Source organism: Amphiura filiformis, unplaced genomic scaffold (genome assembly GCF_039555335.1).
Source record: "Amphiura filiformis unplaced genomic scaffold, Afil_fr2py scaffold_51, whole genome shotgun sequence".
In the NCBI taxonomy this organism is placed as follows: Eukaryota; Metazoa; Echinodermata; class Ophiuroidea; order Amphilepidida; family Amphiuridae; genus Amphiura; species Amphiura filiformis.
In genome coordinates this window covers 239,580-262,556 of record NW_027305515.1, presented here as the reverse complement: position 1 = coordinate 262,556, position 22,977 = coordinate 239,580, and the positions used below count along the sequence as shown (strand labels likewise).

At 35.2% G+C, this 22,977-nt stretch overlaps 1 protein-coding gene across 1 annotated transcript in view; it reads right to left on the bottom strand.

Annotated features, from left to right (window-relative positions):
* Nucleotides 1-22,977, bottom strand: part of LOC140144381 (CAAX prenyl protease 1 homolog) — a 37,303-nt gene that overhangs the window by 5,214 nt on the left and 9,112 nt on the right. Inside the window, exons 5-9 of the mRNA XM_072166198.1 lie at nucleotides 22,215-22,367; nucleotides 20,648-20,789; nucleotides 15,085-15,203; nucleotides 12,689-12,892; nucleotides 9,932-10,075 (exon numbers count right to left, since the gene is read on the bottom strand). Of these exons, the coding sequence (XP_072022299.1) occupies nucleotides 9,932-10,075; nucleotides 12,689-12,892; nucleotides 15,085-15,203; nucleotides 20,648-20,789; nucleotides 22,215-22,367 (762 nt within the window). The remainder of the gene's footprint in view (nucleotides 1-9,931; nucleotides 10,076-12,688; nucleotides 12,893-15,084; nucleotides 15,204-20,647; nucleotides 20,790-22,214; nucleotides 22,368-22,977) is intronic.

The window sequence follows — 22,977 nt, the reverse complement described above, 5'->3', positions numbered from 1 at the left end:
TACCTCATTATATGGTGCGAAAACAAACTGGAATATAATAACCAGTCCAAGTAATACTGGTTGGCTGTCATAGAACCCAAATGCTTCATATAGTAACTATACCTCATTAAGATATAGTGAATTGCTTTTACATACCTCATTATATGGTGAGAAAACAAACTGGAATATAATAACCAGTCCAAGTAATACTGGTTGGCTGTCATAGAATCCAAATGCTTCATATAGTAACTATACCTCATTAAGATATAGTGAATTGCTTTTACATACCTCATTATATGGTGAGAAAACAAACTGGAATATAATAACCAGTCCAAGTAATACTGGTTGGCTGTCATAGAACCCAAATGCTTCATATAGTAACTATACCTCATTAAGATATAGTGAATTGCTTTTACATACCTCATTATATGGTGAGAAAACAAACTGGAATATAATAACCAGTCCAAGTAATACTGGTTGGCTGTCATAGAACCCAAATGCTTCATATAGTAACTATACCTCATTAAGATATAGTGAATTGCTTTTACATACCTCATTATATGGTGAGAAAACAAACTGGAATATAATAACCAGTCCAAGTAATACTGGTTGGCTGTCATAGAACCCAAATGCTTCATATAGTAACTATACCTCATTAAGATATAGTGAATTGCTTTTACATACCTCATTATATGGTGAGAAAACAAACTGGAATATAATAACCAGTCCAAGTAATACTGGTTGGCTGTCATAGAACCCAAATGCTTCATATAGTAACTATACCTCATTAAGATATAGTGAATTGCTTTTACATACCTCATTATATGGTGAGAAAACAAACTGGAATATAATAACCAGTCCAAGTAATACTGGTTAGCTGTCATAGAACCCAAATGCTCCATATAGTAACTATACCTCATTAAGATATAGTGAATTGCTTTTACATACCTCATTATATGGTGAGAAAACAAACTGGAATATAATAACCAGTCCAAGTAATACTGGTTGGCTGTCATAGAACCCAAATGCTTCATATAGTAACTATACCTCATTAAGATATAGTGAATTGCTTTTACATACCTCATTATATGGTGAGAAAACAAACTGGAATATAATAACCAGTCCAAGTAATACTGGTTGGCTGTCATAGAATCCAAATGCTTCATATAGTAACTATACCTCATTAAGATATAGTGAATTGCTTTTACATACCTCATTATATGGTGAGAAAACAAACTGGAATATAATAACCAGTCCAAGTAATACTGGTTGGCTGTCATAGAACCCAAATGCTTCATATAGTAACTATACCTCATTAAGATATAGTGAATTGCTTTTACATACCTCATTATATGGTGAGAAAACAAACTGGAATATAATAACCAGTCCAAGTAATACTGGTTGGCTGTCATAGAACCCAAATGCTTCATATAGTAACTATACCTCATTAAGATATAGTGAATTGCTTTTACATACCTCATTATATGGTGAGAAAACAAACTGGAATATAATAACCAGTCCAAGTAATACTGGTTGGCTGTCATAGAACCCAAATGCTTCATATAGTAACTATACCTCATTAAGATATAGTGAATTGCTTTTACATACCTCATTATATGGTGAGAAAACAAACTGGAATATAATAACCAGTCCAAGTAATACTGGTTGGCTGTCATAGAACCCAAATGCTTCATATAGTAACTATACCTCATTAAGATATAGTGAATTGCTTTTACATACCTCATTATATGGTGAGAAAACAAACTGGAATATAATAACCAGTCCAAGTAATACTGGTTGGCTGTCATAGAATCCAAATGCTTCATATAGTAACTATACCTCATTAAGATATAGTGAATTGCTTTTACATACCTCATTATATGGTGAGAAAACAAACTGGAATATAATAACCAGTCCAAGTAATACTGGTTGGCTGTCATAGAACCCAAATGCTTCATATAGTAACTATACCTCATTAAGATATAGTGAATTGCTTTTACATACCTCATTATATGGTGAGAAAACAAACTGGAATATAATAACCAGTCCAAGTAATACTGGTTGGCTGTCATAGAACCCAAATGCTTCATATAGTAACTATACCTCATTAAGATATAGTGAATTGCTTTTACATACCTCATTATATGGTGAGAAAACAAACTGGAATATAATAACCAGTCCAAGTAATACTGGTTGGCTGTCATAGAACCCAAATGCTTCATATAGTAACTATACCTCATTAAGATATAGTGAATTGCTTTTACATACCTCATTATATGGTGAGAAAACAAACTGGAATATAATAACCAGTCCAAGTAATACTGGTTGGCTGTCATAGAATCCAAATGCTTCATATAGTAACTATACCTCATTAAGATATAGTGAATTGCTTTTACATACCTCATTATATGGTGAGAAAACAAACTGGAATATAATAACCAGTCCAAGTAATACTGGTTGGCTGTCATAGAATCCAAATGCTTCATATAGTAACTATACCTCATTAAGATATAGTGAATTGCTTTTACATACCTCATTATATGGTGAGAAAACAAACTGGAATATAATAACCAGTCCAAGTAATACTGGTTGGCTGTCATAGAACCCAAATGCTTCATATAGTAACTATACCTCATTAAGATATAGTGAATTGCTTTTACATACCTCATTATATGGTGAGAAAACAAACTGGAATATAATAACCAGTCCAAGTAATACTGGTTGGCTGTCATAGAACCCAAATGCTTCATATAGTAACTATACCTCATTAAGATATAGTGAATTGCTTTTACATACCTCATTATATGGTGAGAAAACAAACTGGAATATAATAACCAGTCCAAGTAATACTGGTTGGCTGTCATAGAACCCAAATGCTTCATATAGTAACTATACCTCATTAAGATATAGTGAATTGCTTTTACATACCTCATTATATGGTGAGAAAACAAACTGGAATATAATAACCAGTCCAAGTAATACTGGTTGGCTGTCATAGAACCCAAATGCTTCATATAGTAACTATACCTCATTAAGATATATAGTGAATTGCTTTTACATACCTCATTATATGGTGAGAAAACAAACTGGAATATAATAACCAGTCCAAGTAATACTGGTTGGCTGTCATAGAACCCAAATGCTTCATATAGTAACTATACCTCATTAAGATATAGTGAATTGCTTTTACATACCTCATTATATGGTGAGAAAACAAACTGGTATATAATAACCAGTCCAAGTAATACTGGTTGGCTGTCATAGAACCCAAATGCTTCATATAGTAACTATACCTCATTAAGATATAGTGAATTGCTTTTACATACCTCATTATATGGTGAGAAAACAAACTGGAATATAATAACCAGTCCAAGTAATACTGGTTGGCTGTCATAGAACCCAAATGCTTCATATAGTAACTATACCTCATTAAGATATAGTGAATTGCTTTTACATACCTCATTATATGGTGAGAAAACAAACTGGAATATAATAACCAGTCCAAGTAATACTGGTTGGCTGTCATAGAACCCAAATGCTTCATATAGTAACTATACCTCATTAAGATATAGTGAATTGCTTTTACATACCTCATTATATGGTGAGAAAACAAACTGGAATATAATAACCAGTCCAAGTAATACTGGTTGGCTGTCATAGAACCCAAATGCTTCATATAGTAACTATACCTCATTAAGATATAGTGAATTGCTTTTACATACCTCATTATATGGTGAGAAAACAAACTGGAATATAATAACCAGTCCAAGTAATACTGGTTGGCTGTCATAGAACCCAAATGCTTCATATAGTAACTATACCTCATTAAGATATAGTGAATTGCTTTTACATACCTCATTATATGGTGAGAAAACAAACTGGAATATAATAACCAGTCCAAGTAATACTGGTTGGCTGTCATAGAACCCAAATGCTTCATATAGTAACTATACCTCATTAAGATATAGTGAATTGCTTTTACATACCTCATTATATGGTGAGAAAACAAACTGGAATATAATAACCAGTCCAAGTAATACTGGTTGGCTGTCATAGAACCCAAATGCTTCATATAGTAACTATACCTCATTAAGATATAGTGAATTGCTTTTACATACCTCATTATATGGTGAGAAAACAAACTGGAATATAATAACCAGTCCAAGTAATACTGGTTGGCTGTCATAGAACCCAAATGCTTCATATAGTAACTATACCTCATTAAGATATAGTGAATTGCTTTTACATACCTCATTATATGGTGAGAAAACAAACTGGAATATAATAACCAGTCCAAGTAATACTGGTTGGCTGTCATAGAACCCAAATGCTTCATATAGTAACTATACCTCATTAAGATATAGTGAATTGCTTTTACATACCTCATTATATGGTGAGAAAACAAACTGGAATATAATAACCAGTCCAAGTAATACTGGTTGGCTGTCATAGAACCCAAATGCTTCATATAGTAACTATACCTCATTAAGATATAGTGAATTGCTTTTACATACCTCATTATATGGTGAGAAAACAAACTGGAATATAATAACCAGTCCAAGTAATACTGGTTGGCTGTCATAGAACCCAAATGCTTCATATAGTAACTATACCTCATTAAGATATAGTGAATTGCTTTTACATACCTCATTATATGGTGAGAAAACAAACTGGAATATAATAACCAGTCCAAGTAATACTGGTTGGCTGTCATAGAACCCAAATGCTTCATATAGTAACTATACCTCATTAAGATATAGTGAATTGCTTTTACATACCTCATTATATGGTGAGAAAACAAACTGGAATATAATAACCAGTCCAAGTAATACTGGTTGGCTGTCATAGAACCCAAATGCTTCATATAGTAACTATACCTCATTAAGATATAGTGAATTGCTTTTACATACCTCATTATATGGTGAGAAAACAAACTGGAATATAATAACCAGTCCAAGTAATACTGGTTGGCTGTCATAGAACCCAAATGCTTCATATAGTAACTATACCTCATTAAGATATAGTGAATTGCTTTTACATACCTCATTATATGGTGAGAAAACAAACTGGAATATAATAACCAGTCCAAGTAATACTGGTTGGCTGTCATAGAACCCAAATGCTTCATATAGTAACTATACCTCATTAAGATATAGTGAATTGCTTTTACATACCTCATTATATGGTGAGAAAACAAACTGGAATATAATAACCAGTCCAAGTAATACTGGTTGGCTGTCATAGAACCCAAATGCTTCATATAGTAACTATACCTCATTAAGATATAGTGAATTGCTTTTACATACCTCATTATATGGTGAGAAAACAAACTGGAATATAATAACCAGTCCAAGTAATACTGGTTGGCTGTCATAGAACCCAAATGCTTCATATAGTAACTATACCTCATTAAGATATAGTGAATTGCTTTTACATACCTCATTATATGGTGAGAAAACAAACTGGAATATAATAACCAGTCCAAGTAATACTGGTTGGCTGTCATAGAACCCAAATGCTTCATATAGTAACTATACCCTCATTAAGATATAGTGAATTGCTTTTACATACCTCATTATATGGTGAGAAAACAAACTGGAATATAATAACCAGTCCAAGTAATACTGGTTGGCTGTCATAGAACCCAAATGCTTCATATAGTAACTATACCTCATTAAGATATAGTGAATTGCTTTTACATACCTCATTATATGGTGAGAAAACAAACTGGAATATAATAACCAGTCCAAGTAATACTGGTTGGCTGTCATAGAACCCAAATGCTTCATATAGTAACTATACCTCATTAAGATATAGTGAATTGCTTTTACATACCTCATTATATGGTGAGAAAACAAACTGGAATATAATAACCAGTCCAAGTAATACTGGTTGGCTGTCATAGAACCCAAATGCTTCATATAGTAACTATACCTCATTAAGATATAGTGAATTGCTTTTACATACCTCATTATATGGTGAGAAAACAAACTGGAATATAATAACCAGTCCAAGTAATACTGGTTGGCTGTCATAGAACCCAAATGCTTCATACATATAGTAACTATACCTCATTAAGATATAGTGAATTGCTTTTACATACCTCATTATATGGTGAGAAAACAAACTGGAATATAATAACCAGTCCAAGTAATACTGGTTGGCTGTCATAGAACCCAAATGCTTCATATAGTAACTATACCTCATTAAGATATAGTGAATTGCTTTTACATACCTCATTATATGGTGAGAAAACAAACTGGAATATAATAACCAGTCCAAGTAATACTGGTTGGCTGTCATAGAACCCAAATGCTTCATATAGTAACTATACCTCATTAAGATATAGTGAATTGCTTTTACATACCTCATTATATGGTGAGAAAACAAACTGGAATATAATAACCAGTCCAAGTAATACTGGTTGGCTGTCATAGAACCCAAATGCTTCATATAGTAACTATACCTCATTAAGATATAGTGAATTGCTTTTACATACCTCATTATATGGTGAGAAAACAAACTGGAATATAATAACCAGTCCAAGTAATACTGGTTGGCTGTCATAGAACCCAAATGCTTCATATAGTAACTATACCTCATTAAGATATAGTGAATTGCTTTTACATACCTCATTATATGGTGAGAAAACAAACTGGAATATAATAACCAGTCCAAGTAATACTGGTTGGCTGTCATAGAACCCAAATGCTTCATATAGTAACTATACCTCATTAAGATATAGTGAATTGCTTTTACATACCTCATTATATGGTGAGAAAACAAACTGGAATATAATAACCAGTCCAAGTAATACTGGTTGGCTGTCATAGAACCCAAATGCTTCATATAGTAACTATACCTCATTAAGATATAGTGAATTGCTTTTACATACCTCATTATATGGTGAGAAAACAAACTGGAATATAATAACCAGTCCAAGTAATACTGGTTGGCTGTCATAGAACCCAAATGCTTCATATAGTAACTATACCTCATTAAGATATAGTGAATTGCTTTTACATACCTCATTATATGGTGAGAAAACAAACTGTAATATAATAACCAGTCCAAGTAATACTGGTTGGCTGTCATAGAACCCAAATGCTTCATATAGTAACTATACCTCATTAAGATATAGTGAATTGCTTTTACATACCTCATTATATGGTGAGAAAACAAACTGGAATATAATAACCAGTCCAAGTAATACTGGTTGGCTGTCATAGAACCCAAATGCTTCATATAGTAACTATACCTCATTAAGATATAGTGAATTGCTTTTACATACCTCATTATATGGTGAGAAAACAAACTGGAATATAATAACCAGTCCAAGTAATACTGGTTGGCTGTCATAGAACCCAAATGCTTCATATAGTAACTATACCTCATTAAGATATAGTGAATTGCTTTTACATACCTCATTATATGGTGAGAAAACAAACTGGAATATAATAACCAGTCCAAGTAATACTGGTTGGCTGTCATAGAATCCAAATGCTTCATATAGTAACTATACCTCATTAAGATATAGTGAATTGCTTTACCTCATTATATTGCTTTTACATACCTCATTATATGGTGAGAAAACAAACTGGAATATAATAACCAGTCCAAGTAATACTGGTTGGCTGTCATAGAACCCAAATGCTTCATATAGTAACTATACCTCATTAAGATATAGTGAATTGCTTTTACATACCTCATTATATGGTGAGAAAACAAACTGGAATATAATAACCAGTCCAAGTAATACTGGTTGGCTGTCATAGAACCCAAATGCTTCATATAGTAACTATACCTCATTAAGATATAGTGAATTGCTTTTACATACCTCATTATATGGTGAGAAAACAAACTGGAATATAATAACCAGTCCAAGTAATACTGGTTGGCTGTCATAGAACCCAAATGCTTCATATAGTAACTATACCTCATTAAGATATAGTGAATTGCTTTTACATACCTCATTATATGGTGAGAAAACAAACTGGAATATAATAACCAGTCCAAGTAATACTGGTTGGCTGTCATAGAACCCAAATGCTTCATATAGTAACTATACCTCATTAAGATATAGTGAATTGCTTTTACATACCTCATTATATGGTGAGAAAACAAACTGGAATATAATAACCAGTCCAAGTAATACTGGTTGGCTGTCATAGAACCCAAATGCTTCATATAGTAACTATACCTCATTAAGATATAGTGAATTGCTTTTACATACCTCATTATATGGTGAGAAAACAAACTGGAATATAATAACCAGTCCAAGTAATACTGGTTGGCTGTCATAGAACCCAAATGCTTCATATAGTAACTATACCTTATTAAGATATAGTGAATTGCTTTTACATACCTCATTATATGGTGAGAAAACAAACTGGAATATAATAACCAGTCCAAGTAATACTGGTTGGCTGTCATAGAACCCAAATGCTTCATATAGTAACTATACCTCATTAAGATATAGTGAATTGCTTTTACATACCTCATTATATGGTGAGAAAACAAACTGGAATATAATAACCAGTCCAAGTAATACTGGTTGGCTGTCATAGAACCCAAATGCTTCATATAGTAACTATACCTCATTAAGATATAGTGAATTGCTTTTACATACCTCATTATATGGTGAGAAAACAAACTGGAATATAATAACCAGTCCAAGTAATACTGGTTGGCTGTCATAGAACCCAAATGCTCCATATAGTAACTATACCTCATTAAGATATAGTGAATTGCTTTTACATACCTCATTATATGGTGAGAAAACAAACTGGAATATAATAACCAGTCCAAGTAATACTGGTTGGCTGTCATAGAACCCAAATGCTTCATATAGTAACTACTATACCTCATTAAGATATAGTGATTTGCTTTTACATACCTCATTATATGGTGAGAAAACAAACTGGAATATAATAACCAGTCCAAGTAATACTGGTTGGCTGTCATAGAACCCAAATGCTTCATATAGTAACTATACATCATTAAGATATAGTGAATTGCTTTTACATACCTCATTATATGGTGAGAAAACAAACTGGAATATAATAACCAGTCCAAGTAATACTGGTTGGCTGTCATAGAACCCAAATGCTTCATATAGTAACTATACCTCATTAAGATATAGTGAATTGCTTTTACATACCTCATTATATGGTGAGAAAACAAACTGGAATATAATAACCAGTCCAAGTAATACTGGTTGGCTGTCATAGAACCCAAATGCTTCATATAGTAACTATACCTCATTAAGATATAGTGAATTGCTTTTACATACCTCATTATATGGTGAGAAAACAAACTGGAATATAATAACCAGTCCAAGTAATACTGGTTGGCTGTCATAGAACCCAAATGCTTCATATAGTAACTATACCTCATTAAGATATAGTGAATTGCTTTTACATACCTCATTATATGGTGAGAAAACAAACTGGAATATAATAACCAGTCCAAGTAATACTGGTTGGCTGTCATAGAACCCAAATGCTTCATATAGTAACTATACCTCATTAAGATATAGTGAATTGCTTTTACATACCTCATTATATGGTGAGAAAACAAACTGGAATATAATAACCAGTCCAAGTAATACTGGTTGGCTGTCATAGAATCCAAATGCTTCATATAGTAACTATACCTCATTAAGATATAGTGAATTGCTTTTACATACCTCATTATATGGTGAGAAAACAAACTGGAATATAATAACCAGTCCAAGTAATACTGGTTGGCTGTCATAGAACCCAAATGCTTCATATAGTAACTATACCTCATTAAGATATAGTGAATTGCTTTTACATACCTCATTATATGGTGAGAAAACAAACTGGAATATAATAACCAGTCCAAGTAATACTGGTTGGCTGTCATAGAACCCAAATGCTTCATATAGTAACTATACCTCATTAAGATATAGTGAATTACTTTTACATACCTCATTATATGGTGAGAAAACAAACTGGAATATAATAACCAGTCCAAGTAATACTGGTTGGCTGTCATAGAACCCAAATGCTTCATACAGCACTTTTTTCTCTATCAACAAGGCAAATAGGAAGAAGCACAGGAACAGGTTCACCTGGAAAAAGTAACAAGAGAAAAATGTTATGTGCTAAGTGTTTTGCATTTCTTGATACACCATCTCGCCTTGAGTTTGATAGTGATGTTAGCAAGCTTTGAGTTTTGAGGAGTGCAAGTGCGATCACACTCCCCCGCACTCCTTAAATGATCATAAGGAGTGCGATTTATCACACTCCTTAATCTTTAAGATGACATCACATTTGTGATGCGATCAAGCAAAATCAGTCGGAACTCGGAAATATCACATTTTCAGTTTCTTATAGGATAGTAAAAATCATTTACAAAGCTTGATTTTGCAGAAAACTCCATTAAAATTGAACAACCAGTTCCAAAGATATGATCAATTAAAGAGTTTCGAAAACAATAGAAAACAAAAGGAAATATTTCCTTTGTTTGGCTATATCTCAAAATCAATATTTCCAAGTTCCGACTGATTTTGCTTGATCGCATCACATTTAAGCATAATCACACTCCTCATTCACAAAATAGCACTCCTCACAAGTTTGAGGAGTGCTATTTATCACACTCCTTAATTTTTAAAAACTCAAAGCCTGTGTTAGTGCTTTTCCGTGATTGCCCTGTTAGTGAGACTACACACTGCGCCTGTATGCATGTGTATATACACCCACCGAGATTAGGTTAGCATTCTTGATTCGATACCACAACCAGCGAAATATGCGCCTATGTTGTTATCAAACTTGAGGTGAAAGGGATATCAAAGATTATAAGTTGACCGAAGATTGTGGAGTATTATAATCATGACATAAATTCTGTCACTTGGACATCAAGATATTAATTGAGTTACATTCAATGACAGCACAACAGGGGGTGGGAGGGGCGGTCTTGTGGGGAAATGCCCCACAGTTAGAACTCTTTACCCCAGTAAAAACTCAAATTACGAAAAATTCCACTTTTTGCAGCCCCCTGAAATTCACTCCCTCCCATACCCATGAAAAAAATAATCCTGGCACTACCACTGGTAACAATAAAGATATTTGAACTATAATCTAGTCAACTGGACTTGCTATTTTTGAGTGGGAAATTTTCACGTCCAATCCCGAACGCATCATCAGCCCTACTGATCATCTGGCGGTAACAGTTAAGTCCAGTTGACTAGATTATAGTTCAAATATCTTTATTGTTTACTACCTGGATGAATGATAATCTTCACAAACGTACCACTGGTAACATTTACCACTTCCTTGCAAAGTATTTTATCCATCTGGATGACCCTATACCAGTCCTACAAAGAGTATTTCTCAAAATCTCTGCTTTAGGTTCTGATGCTCATACATCCATATAGATGTTCCTAAAGCCAACAAACTTAACTATCCCCTCCAAATGACTATACAATTCATGGTTCAATACACTTATTTGTTACCCATCCAATATTGACATTTTTCAGATGACTTACTTTTACAGAAAGACTTCATGATTACTACAACCTCATCTCCTACATCCCCTCCAAAAGACAACACACTTTCGTGGTTCAATATACTTACACATCCAATAATACATTCTTCAGATTATGATTGATTACATTATCTCTAATCTTGAGTCAAATCAAAACAGACTTCCTAACTCCCACAACCTATAACATCCCCTCCAAAAGACAACACACTTTCGTGGTTCAATATACTTACACATCCAATAATACATTCTTCAGATTATGATTGATTACATTATCTCTAATCTTGAGTCAAATCAAAACAGACTTCCTAACTCCTACAACCTATAACATCCCCTTTAAAAGACAACCACACTTTCATGGTTCAATACACTCCCCTGTCCTATAATGATATTCTTCAGATTATGACTTAAGGTTGGTCTGAACCCTGGAATTATGGAAACTTTCGGGCCTCATAACTTCTAAATTGTTGGTCTAAAGTATATAAAAGTATACATATTTAGAATGGCAAAGACTGGATAAGTTCATCTGTGAGGTCAAATTTGGGCCAAAATGGCACTTTTGGCCCCAAATCCCAAAAATAACGGTTTTGGCCCACTTCTTTTTTGTGCACCATAACAAAAAATTCTTGGGCCAAAATTTTTTTGTTATTAATTTTTAAAAACTAGATCAAAATATCTAGGACCCGTTTTTCATTTTTTGAATTTCGACTAACTTTGAGAAATTTGCGCCAAAAATGGTCAAAAAATGTTGATTTTTCAAAAAAATCATAAAAAAGCCCGATTTTGGCACAAATTTCAAATATTTTTGGTGAAATTGGTCAAAATTAAAAAAAATGAAAAAACGGGTCCTAGATATTTTGATCTAGTTTTTAAAAATTAATAAAATTAAATTTTGGCCAAGATTTTTTTTGTTACGGTGCACAAAAGAAGTGGGCCAAAAAACCGTTATTTTTAGATTTTAAGCCAAAAGTGCCATTTTGGCCCAAATTTGACCTCACAGATGAACTTATCCAGTCTTTGCCATTCTAAATATGTATACTTTTATATACTTTAGACAAACAATTTAGAAGTTATGAGGCCCGAAAGTTTCCATAATTCCAGGGTTCAGACCAACCTTACTTTTACAAAATACTTCATAATTCCAACAACCTATAACATCCCCTTCAAAAGACAATACACTTTCATGGTTCAATACGCTTACCTGTCCTATAATGATATTCTTCAGATTATGGTTCAGTTTCCAGTGGCCTAACTCATGAGCCAACACTGCCAAGACTTCGTCATTATTACATCCTTTCTTCTTCTTTTCTTCCTTTGTCTCCTCCTTTGTTTCGCCACTTGCTTCTTCTGTTTCTTCTTTAGTTTCATCCTCTACATCTTCTTTGGTCTCCGTTTCTTTTGTTTCCTATAGTAAGATAATGTTGCAAAATAAATGATTGATACAAGATTTTCAAAAATGTGGGAAGAATTATATAGTTTACAAAATCTTCCAAACATGAATGGGGAATGGACTCAACTTTCATGTTGGTACAGATGCAAATGCAATGGTGGCAAAAACAGATTTGATCAAATCGGGAAACTTCAGGAACTGCTTTTGAATGAATGGCAGGTTTTCTGGAGCCAATTTATAAACAGCGGTCTTCAGTAATTGATTTTGAATGAACATTGATCAAAGCTGAGACTAGTAGACCTGAACTATGTAATATTTCGCCCTGATGTGGCAGTGATGTCAGTGCGTATTTCGTTGGGCAGTTTCAAATCACTAGTGTTCGCTTGAAGCACTGGTGTACATATGCACATGATTTAAGACGCCGTATAGATGCACGCGAGAAACAGGTGCCTCAACCCGTTGACGTCACTACCACATCAGGGCGAAAAATGGTATAGTCTCAGGATCAAAGTAAAGGCTTGAAGAAATGATAACTAAAACAAGACATTATTTTTATCAAAACTAAAATTAGCAATATGCAAATTAAATTTTGTGGAGCTGCACAAATAAATCAATAGTATCCACAAAAGTTTGTAAATTCCTCAATTACTGTATAAGCTATTCAGGTTGGGAACCAAGTATATCCATCTCGTCCCCATACCAGCCCTCGAATTAAGGATCTGAAGGGGCACAGCAACTTTTTTAGGGCAAGTTGCAGCTGAAGTTGATAATAGCCTTGGATTTTCACTGAAAAGGCAAGGCAGCACAGCAGTTTGTAATATTTCAAGAGGGCATCATGGCAACTGTTGAAAATTTGAGAAGGCCACCAAGGCAATTTCTCAAAAGTGAAAAAAACACACACACAAACATAGATAGATGATTTGATAATGAGGGGGCAGGGCTGGGGCACTGACGGCAATTTCATTATAGGGCACAGCAAGTGACTGCCTTGGGTAAAGGACATATTTTGAGGGCATTACGACAGTGGGGTTGGGCACCCACGGCAAAATGCCATGGGTGCCGTATGGGTTAATTCGAGGGCTGCCCCATACTCAAAACAATCTAGTTCACATGCTACATGTATGTTCATTGCATTCATCATCATCATCATTAGTCGGCTGCGGAGCAGGCGATTACAAGCTTTCTCCAACTACTATTGCGATCTTGGGCAAGCGAAACAATTTTGTTTCACTGCAGCATCCCTTCAGTATCTCCCAGGAGGTGCTGGACATACTGTAAGTACAGTGTGCATGGACCGTCCCGGTTTCCTCTTCCCATGTGGTGGAATATATAAAGGGCATATTCTTTCAAAGGTTCGTCATCTTCAAGACGCAGTATATGGCCGAGAAATTTGAAGTGATGAATCTTGACTCTGGCAACCAGTAGAGTTGTGTGTCATTCATCACGCCAGGGTAATTTAATGAGACATTACTTGTTTAGCAAATGAGGTGCCTATATTACAAGCTATTTCATAACATGATTTAATTGGCCAATCAGGACCCTTGTGGTGAACATTACATCATTGACAAACAAAATGGTAAGAATTTTGATCAAGGTTTGACATCTTCCAAAATCTTTGTAATTTGGGCTTTAAGTGAAAATGGGGTAAATTTTTTTGAAACATTTGAAAAAAAAACCACCCATTTTTAAACCAAAAATTTACCAAAAAGGGAGTCACTGTTATATCCACAGACTGGGAAAAAAGTGGGGGTCAGGGGGTCATTTGGCTTCCATAAAGCCCCAAAAGGCCCCTGGTTCTCAATCAAGTAAATACCTGTGACCAGGGCCACCTATTTTGTTCAAACTGACCCTGGCCCTAGTAATGGTCATTTTGACTATTAATCAGAATTGTGCATTTTGTTCATAGGTTATTTCTTGCATTCTTTACCTGCTTGTTCATCTGGTTATAAAGGCATTTATCATATTAAACATTGTCAAACATCAGTAATTATGTGCTTTCAAAATAGTCCCTGATTCATTGAAAATAGCCCTGGTTCCCTGTAAAACACCGTGAACCAGGGGCTAACTTTTAACAAAGTAGCCCCTGGTCCGGCGCTTCTTATTTCCCAGCCTGTATATCCTGAGGCCCGAAAATGAGGCACATCCCTGTATGATAATTTGTATCAAGTCTACTTCATAACACAGTTCAGGCAAGACAAGAAGTGTACCTCTTCTTTTTTCTCATCTGCCGGTGTGTAGTCCTCCAGTAGAGTGTCAAACAGCACTATGCGCTTGTTTTTGTAGAATCCATAGAAATACGCATTGCTATGAGATGAACGCTTGGAACCTGAAAACAATCAAAGAAATTGAGCCTAGTAAATGAATGACACCTTACTACACAATGATGTTTATTCATATGCAGCATTAAATGTAAATAGAAAGCAAATTACACTTCTACGCTACTCAAATTTGGTACTCTCACCAGAACGCTTTTACTTAAATCAACCGGAATCTTTTGCGGATGTTATTGATCTCAAGGGGGCACCACAACATCTGTTGTTTGATGTCATCAACACCTATGATGTCATTGGAGGTATCTGAACATCACTAGCAAAAACAAATCTTCAGAGCAAGAACATCTGTTGAGGAAGCCAATTGAGCCGGTGAAAGCATTCCGGTGAGTGTACCAAATTTTAGTTGCGTAGAAGTTTAATTTTGCTTTGTACCTTATCATACTGGATGTTTTACTTCTTTCCAATAAAATACCAAGTAGGAAGCAGTTTTGTGTCCTAACTTTTAATTTGGTGACCACTCTCTGGCTAGTAAGGCTTGACGATTGATTCGACTTCTATGGACCATTTAGAAAAAAAATAGCCCCCATGTCCCTCACAAAAATCCCGGCATTTTTCGCTAGAGGCCAAAATCCAAAATGGCCGCCGCCACCATTTTGAAAATTTAAGTTTTGAACCAGAGCACCTATAATCATGCACAAAGACACTTTTTCGGATATGTTGAGTACAAGGATTCCGATTCTGACATTAGTTTGACATTACGGCATCATTTTCACCCAGAAATCCAAGATGGTGGCCAGCTATTGGTTTTAGGGTTGTAGCTACATGTACAGTGATGGTGTTGGTTGGTGACAGAACTCACCAATTAGTTTTGGAGCTTACAAATCAGCTTTTTGATTTAACCACCACTCAGATGCTAATTTTGGCACCAAATTGCCAAATATGTACAATATCTTAGCCACAACCCTGCTGCTTTCTGAGAATCAGTTAGTGTGAACAACATCTTATGCAAACATGTGATTGGACTGGTTTGCTTCAAGGCTTAAAAAGCTCAACTTGCTCTATTGCCACAAATGGACCAGTTGATGTGGTTCACAACTAGCCCACCAGAATTATTGACAATTAATGTTTGGCCTTTCGGTGAGATTTTACATAAAAAAGTTTTTTTTTTTTTTTTTTTCTGTTTTTTTTTGAAGTTTTTTATTCCCTGTTCTTGGAACTGGTGGAGGAGAAAAAACATACACAATGGGCCCAACGATCATGAATTAAAACATAATATTATTGTCAAAATTTTTAAGAACAGGTACAAAGGACAATCACAAAAGAGACAAAGGCGATGGACAAAGAGAACATTCACTCTTACAAACAAAACACAAGCACCAGTCTTGTGTCAAACAAGTGCACACATTACTTGGTTACACCCATCTTGATCCTGCCATAATCAGTTTGAAAATAATTGAAGAAAATGACAACAATTTAAGATGCTTCAAGATCAATGGTCCATTTTTTGAAATGGAGCCGCAGTTTACCTTTACTTTCAGCAATTTTATACTCAATTTTCTGCTTCAATTTGATCAAATTCAGAAAAGCATAAGTTGAAACTAAGGTTAGTCTGTTTAAATCTGCACTTATGAATGTAAAATTTAAGGCACAGAAAAAGGAAATTAATACACAGGTCATGTTCTGAGGTATCCCTGATACCAAACATTTTATCTAATTTGGAAAATGTAAAAGAATCCCAGTGACACTGTTGATATAAAAACATAGTTCATCCCACATGGGAGACACATTCTTGCATTCACAAAATAAATGCAAAATTGTTTCGGGCAATTCATTACAAAAGTAACAATTGGGTGAATCCACCTACCAATTCTGTGAAGAAAATTATTTGTACAAATTGCCCTATGAAAAACTTTAAAATAAAAAGATCGTAACTGGGTTTCAATAGTACATTTAAAATTGCTACTATGCACACAGTTCCATTCAATTTCATCAAACACATCGAGGCAATCAACCCATTTGTTTTCAGCTTCAACAGTGGCTTGGTTCCTAAGAGTTGAGTAGGCATGTTTTGAAACCTTCTCTGCATCTAAAAGCGAAGCCGAAATAGTATCAAAAATGTTTTCTTGAATGTTCTTAGAGTTCTGGAACCAATCCAAATAAATCCCATTCATTAAATAATTGTATTTTCTCCTGTCTTTAATGGAAATATCAAATTCTAAAACCAAATCTTCAAAGGTTTTAACTAAATTGTGACCCATATAAAGATCTGAAATGCAATGGATCCCTTTTTCATCCCAAGTAGGGTAAAAGAAAAACTTTTTTGTTTTTAACCGAACATCTTTATTCCACCAAATTGGGTCCTGGAGATGGAAATCAGACCAGTTTAATTTTTCCTTCATCTTGCATTTGTATAAATACCATAATTTGATAGTCTCAATTAGCTGACAATTTGACAGGGTATTTAAAACACAATCTGGAGCATCTGCCTTCAACAAGACAGTATAATCTGGATAAAAAGAAGATAAAACAGAAAGTTCAAGGGATTTCCAAAAACTAGAATAATTAGGATCAAGCAGCTGCTTAACCCACACGAATTTTTGAGCCTGTGAGAACACAAGAAGGTCAATCATCCGAAGACCACCATTATCATAATCATTACACATGACATCCCTCTTAACTCTGTCATTCCCTCCATTCCAAATGAATTTATAAAACATACTATTCAGTTTCTTGAAAAAACTTTTTGGAATGTTTATACAAAGAACAGAAAAGAGATACAAGAGCTGGGGTAACAACAGGGATTTTACAACTGTAACTTTGCCCAAGAGAGATAAATATCTACTCCTCCAGCAATTGAGTGTTTGCTCAATTTGATGAAGTTTAGGGGTAAAGTTGAGCTCAAAAAGAGCATGTGTATTAAGAGAAAAATTAACACCTAAGGTTTTAAAGGTGTTTGTCTTCCACTTCAGCCCAATATCTTCAAAAGGATGGAAATCAGAACCTTTTAAGCTGCCAATATGAATGGCCTCAGATTTTGACATATTGATTTTGCAACCTGAAAAGGAAGCAAATTTATCAAGGATGTTGAAGAGAAATTGGAAAGATTCTAAATCCCTTGTAAGAAACATGTGGTATCATCAGCCAGCAAATTAATTTTCTTTTCTATGTTACCCACTTTAAGACCTTTTATTTTTTCATTACTGCGAACTGCGATAGCCAAAATTTCAATGGCAAAAAGGAACAAAAAGGGTGAAATAGGACAGCCTTGAAAAATTCCACGAGACATGTCAATAGGATTGCTGAGAAAACCATTATTGATAACATAACTTTTCCGGCAATTGTAAAAAGTTTTGACCCACTGAATAAAATTATCCCCAAGATTAAACCGACTTAAAACCTGAAATAAGAAACTGTGTTCAACGCTGTCGAAAGCCTTTTCTATATCTAACAAGACAATAGACCCTGGGATATTATTCATATCGGAATATTCAATCAAATCAGTAATGTTACAAATGTTACAACCTATATTCCTACCCTTCATGAAACCAGTTTGATCATCATGAATAAGATCCTGAAGAACGAGTTTGAGACGATTAGCCATGGTCTTTGCAATAAGCTTATAATCAGTCGTCAATAAGGAAATAGGACGGTAATTTTTAACAAAAATAGGATCACGGTCCTTTTAGGAAGCAAAGTAACAACACCATTTCTTTGGGAAAGAGACAAAAGGCCTTGTTCAAAGGAAAAATTAAAAGATGCAATTAACATATCAGCAATATCATTAAAAAGATGATGTAAAACTCCACTGGGAGGCCATCTAAACCTGGTGCTTTGTTATGGCACAAAGATTTCAAATTCAAAAGCAGTTCAGCTTTTGTAACAGGTCTATTCAAATTCTCTTTACTTTCTTCAGACAGCTGAGGAATTTCAAGCTGATCAAGAAAAGTACTTGCAGCTTGGTCTGATGCTGTAGTAGAGCGAGAAGTATAAAGATCATCATAAAAACCATGAAGGTCTTTCAAAATGTTAACAGGATCAGTTTGAATGGTACCGTTTTCCTTCATAAGATTCGGATGACCTTTTTCTCTGAGGAGCGCTTCTCAAGATTGCAGAAATATCTGGTACTCTTTTCACCATGCTCAACCCACTTTAATCTAGATCTGACAACTAGCCCAGCAATCTCTTGATCAATAATATTATTTAAATCACTTTCCAGAGAACTAAGTCGTTCAACCAAGACATCAAGACTAACATCATTATTGATATTAGAAAATTCAGAAATGTCCTTTCTCACTTTGTCAATTTCTTTTAGAAGATTAGACTTTACTTGATTTCGTTCCTTATACTTTCTGCTGGTATATTCAATACAATGGCCTGTAATGACACATTTCAAACTGTCCCAAATGATGTTTGGGTTTGCAGGAGATTGACTATGGATATTTTTAAACTCAGTAATTTTTGATTTAATAAAATCAACAAAATCTGAGTCATGTCTCAAATAATAGCAGTTACATTTCCAATAGCCCTTTCCTCTTGCATGGACATCAGTTGAAATTTTAGCTGTAACAATCGAGTGATCAGAGCTAACACCAGAAATGATATTAGATGATTTAACATTGTTTGCCAGGTTACTGGAAGCAAGAATGTAATCAAGTCTGGAAAGCACAACAGGGTGTTTCTGGTGCCTGGTATAACTCCTGGTGTTGAGGTGTTCAGACCTCCAAATATCGACTAGATTAAATTCGTCCATTAAAGCTTCAAGAGCATTTCTTGAATTAATATTAGAATGATTTGTGAGAGAACCTTGATAATCCAGAGGACCTAAAGCAATGTTTAAATCACCGGCAACAAGAAAACTAGAAGAATCCATAAAAAGTTCAAATGTACTATAATTGAAGACAGAATTAAACAACTAGTTTGTGTTTGACGTCAGGGCAAAGGCGCGGCGAGATTGGTTGCTGACCTGCGCAGTACAGCATTTTTGGTCTGGTTGACAGGACGTCATATGCAAAATAGTCTTTTTAATTTGGTCTTCACTTATACTAGACATGTCCCAAATGCAAGTTCATGGCACAGCTACTAGTCAAGTCTTGATGATAGGGCAAGTTGATAAATTCTTTAAAAGCATAAGGACTGATTCTGACAATTCTCTGAGAGAAAACTTTTTCTTTGAAGTTATCCCTAACACATGCCTCAGTGGCAGTTAAGATAGGATTAAGAAGTTTCCTTTCTCTTGAACCACAGGCCGACAGCAAAATTGCTCAATTGATTGTTAGGAGTGGCTTTCTCTTCCTTGATCTTTATCTTCAACTTCAAATCTGTTTCTCTCTTTTCTTTCCACATAGGCCATCATGCATGCAGATGTCTTTTAGCCTGGCTTGAGCATTTTGTTTGAGCCTGGTCCCATCAGTACCCAAGTTTGTCTCTGCACGGATCAACCATTTAACAAACAAATAAACAAAAAACATATGTAATCAGTAATTCAACATTAACATACCTTCGACCACATAGAGCTTATAGAGTGGGAACTCTATACTTTTAGCCAGCGCTTCAATTTCAGATCTCAGCTCTCCTTCTGGTAATGGAACATACTTGTCAAACAATGGAGCTATGTAATCAGCATATACTGTGATGAGAACCTACAAAGAAAAAACAATAGATATATTAATGCACATTTGTGCTATTCCTGTTCTTCTTCTTCTTAGCGTGTCCAAGCGCAGAGTCAAATTGCGCCCGAGCCAATATCTGACGCTGTGACGAGCAGAATCGTTGAATTCAGCTAGGTCCTTGTGTGTGCAGTGTTGCCCCATCTGTGGATAGACCAGCTGGTGTTCCAAAGTCTGTGGAATGGTTCCACACTCACAGGTAGTGTTTTGTCCTTCTGGTAGGTAGCCCCATTTCTGCAAAGCGACCTTGCACCTTCCGACCCCTGATCTTAGTCTGTTGAGACACCGCCACTCAAGCCACGTGGAATCAGCTCCAGGTGGTAGCTGCTCACTGGGTTGCAGTACAATAGCTGGTGAATTGGGAGATCCCTCTTTCCACTGGGTGAGTCTTTCCGCTTCCTTGGAGACTGTCCCAAGAGGATGAACTTTGCATAGGAAGCTTCCACTGGATCTAAGGCGTTCGGGTGCTGAAGTCTGGTTGAGCACGGGGTGCTATTCCTGTTGAAATCCACACACCCCCTGCAGAAGACACTACCTTAATCTCCCACAATAAGGGGTGTAGATTTCTAATGGATTCATCCATTCATTATAACCCTATTTGAAATTTACTTTTCCTGGGTGGAAGATTTAATGTCATATCTTCCAGAGGGGTTTATGGATTTCAACTGGAATATCCCATTTAAGCAACTACTGTTTGAACTATGAAATCAAAATTGTTCCTCTGTACACTAGCGTTTACAATTGTTCCACTGTACGTACATTTGCATAATTCTTATACTTAGCTATAAAGATGTCACACAAGATTGATGCAACAAGGAAGTTTCCAGTCACTGAGTTTTATAGTAACAATAGAGCTCTATGGTATAATCATTCCATGCGACTGTGTTCACAGCTCATGAATATTAAGTAGCCAAGTAACATATTAAAAGCTGTGTTTCAAGTCGGGCTTGATGATGTTTTGTTTAAATCAAAAAGGGCTTATGATGTTATCATTGGGAGCACGCAAAAACAAACTGGTGATGGAGGAGATAAATTTCTGTTTAAATTAAAGCCCAATCGGCATTGTATTTGTAACTTCCGGTTTTTGAGAGCAGTTTTGGGACCCTTTGACCTCTAACATATCGGGGAAATTGCTGCAATTATTATTCATTCATTTGTTATTGTAATAATGTTATCATTAACAATATTTTAAATAACTAATTTGTAAATATTCATATTTTTTAAACAATTTTGATTCTAACATTTTAAATAATATTTTGTTTGCACAAGAACCAATTTTCCTGATAGGTCAAAGGGCAATGTGTCCCAAAACTGCTAAAACTGTCCCACAATGCATTGCAAATTTCAATGCTGATTTGGCTTATTACAAACCCATGATATCAAATGGACCTTGCTTACCAGTGACACAATCAGAGTGAATAGCCAAGTGTATATAAAGAAGTACTGACCACCCATCTTAATGATATACAACATAGCAGCAGTGATAGGCATAGCTATCAGCTGAGTGACGATGAACTTCTTGATTTGGTCCTTGACGAAGAAGCCTGGTGTCTGGAAGAAAACAAAATGAATACACAGCTAGTAGTTAGTCAAAAAGTTCAGAAACTTAATTTTTGGCTTCGCAAGAACCAATTCAGGTTGTGGGTTCGAATCCCTGCGGCATCAACATGTTGTGTACTTAGGCAAGGCTCTTCACCTATTGCCTCTCCACACCCAGGTGTACAAAGGCGACAACTCTCTAGTCCAAAGGTTCCCAAGTCCAAAGGCTCCTTAGTCCGAAGGTTCGCTAGTCCGAACACGTAATTTACCATTCGCTAGTCTGAATTCTGAAAAAAATCAGAATATCGGGTTCTCTAGTCTGAATAATAAGTAAGATACTCTAATCCGAATATAGAATAGGCTCGATAACCCTAACCCTAACCCGTATTCTATATTTGGACTAGAGAACCTTTGGATTAGTGAACGTAATTTGGTTTTTGGACTAGTGACCCTTCGGACTAGAGAGAAGTCATGGTGTACAAATGGGTAAAAGCCATATTCAATGTGGAGGATGTGAAGCGACCCCACCCAGCAACAATTTATAGAGGAGTTTGACCCAATCGCTTCAAAAGAGAGATGGGTACTTCAGCCTGTGAACACTGGTTCATCCCCTTTACCTAAT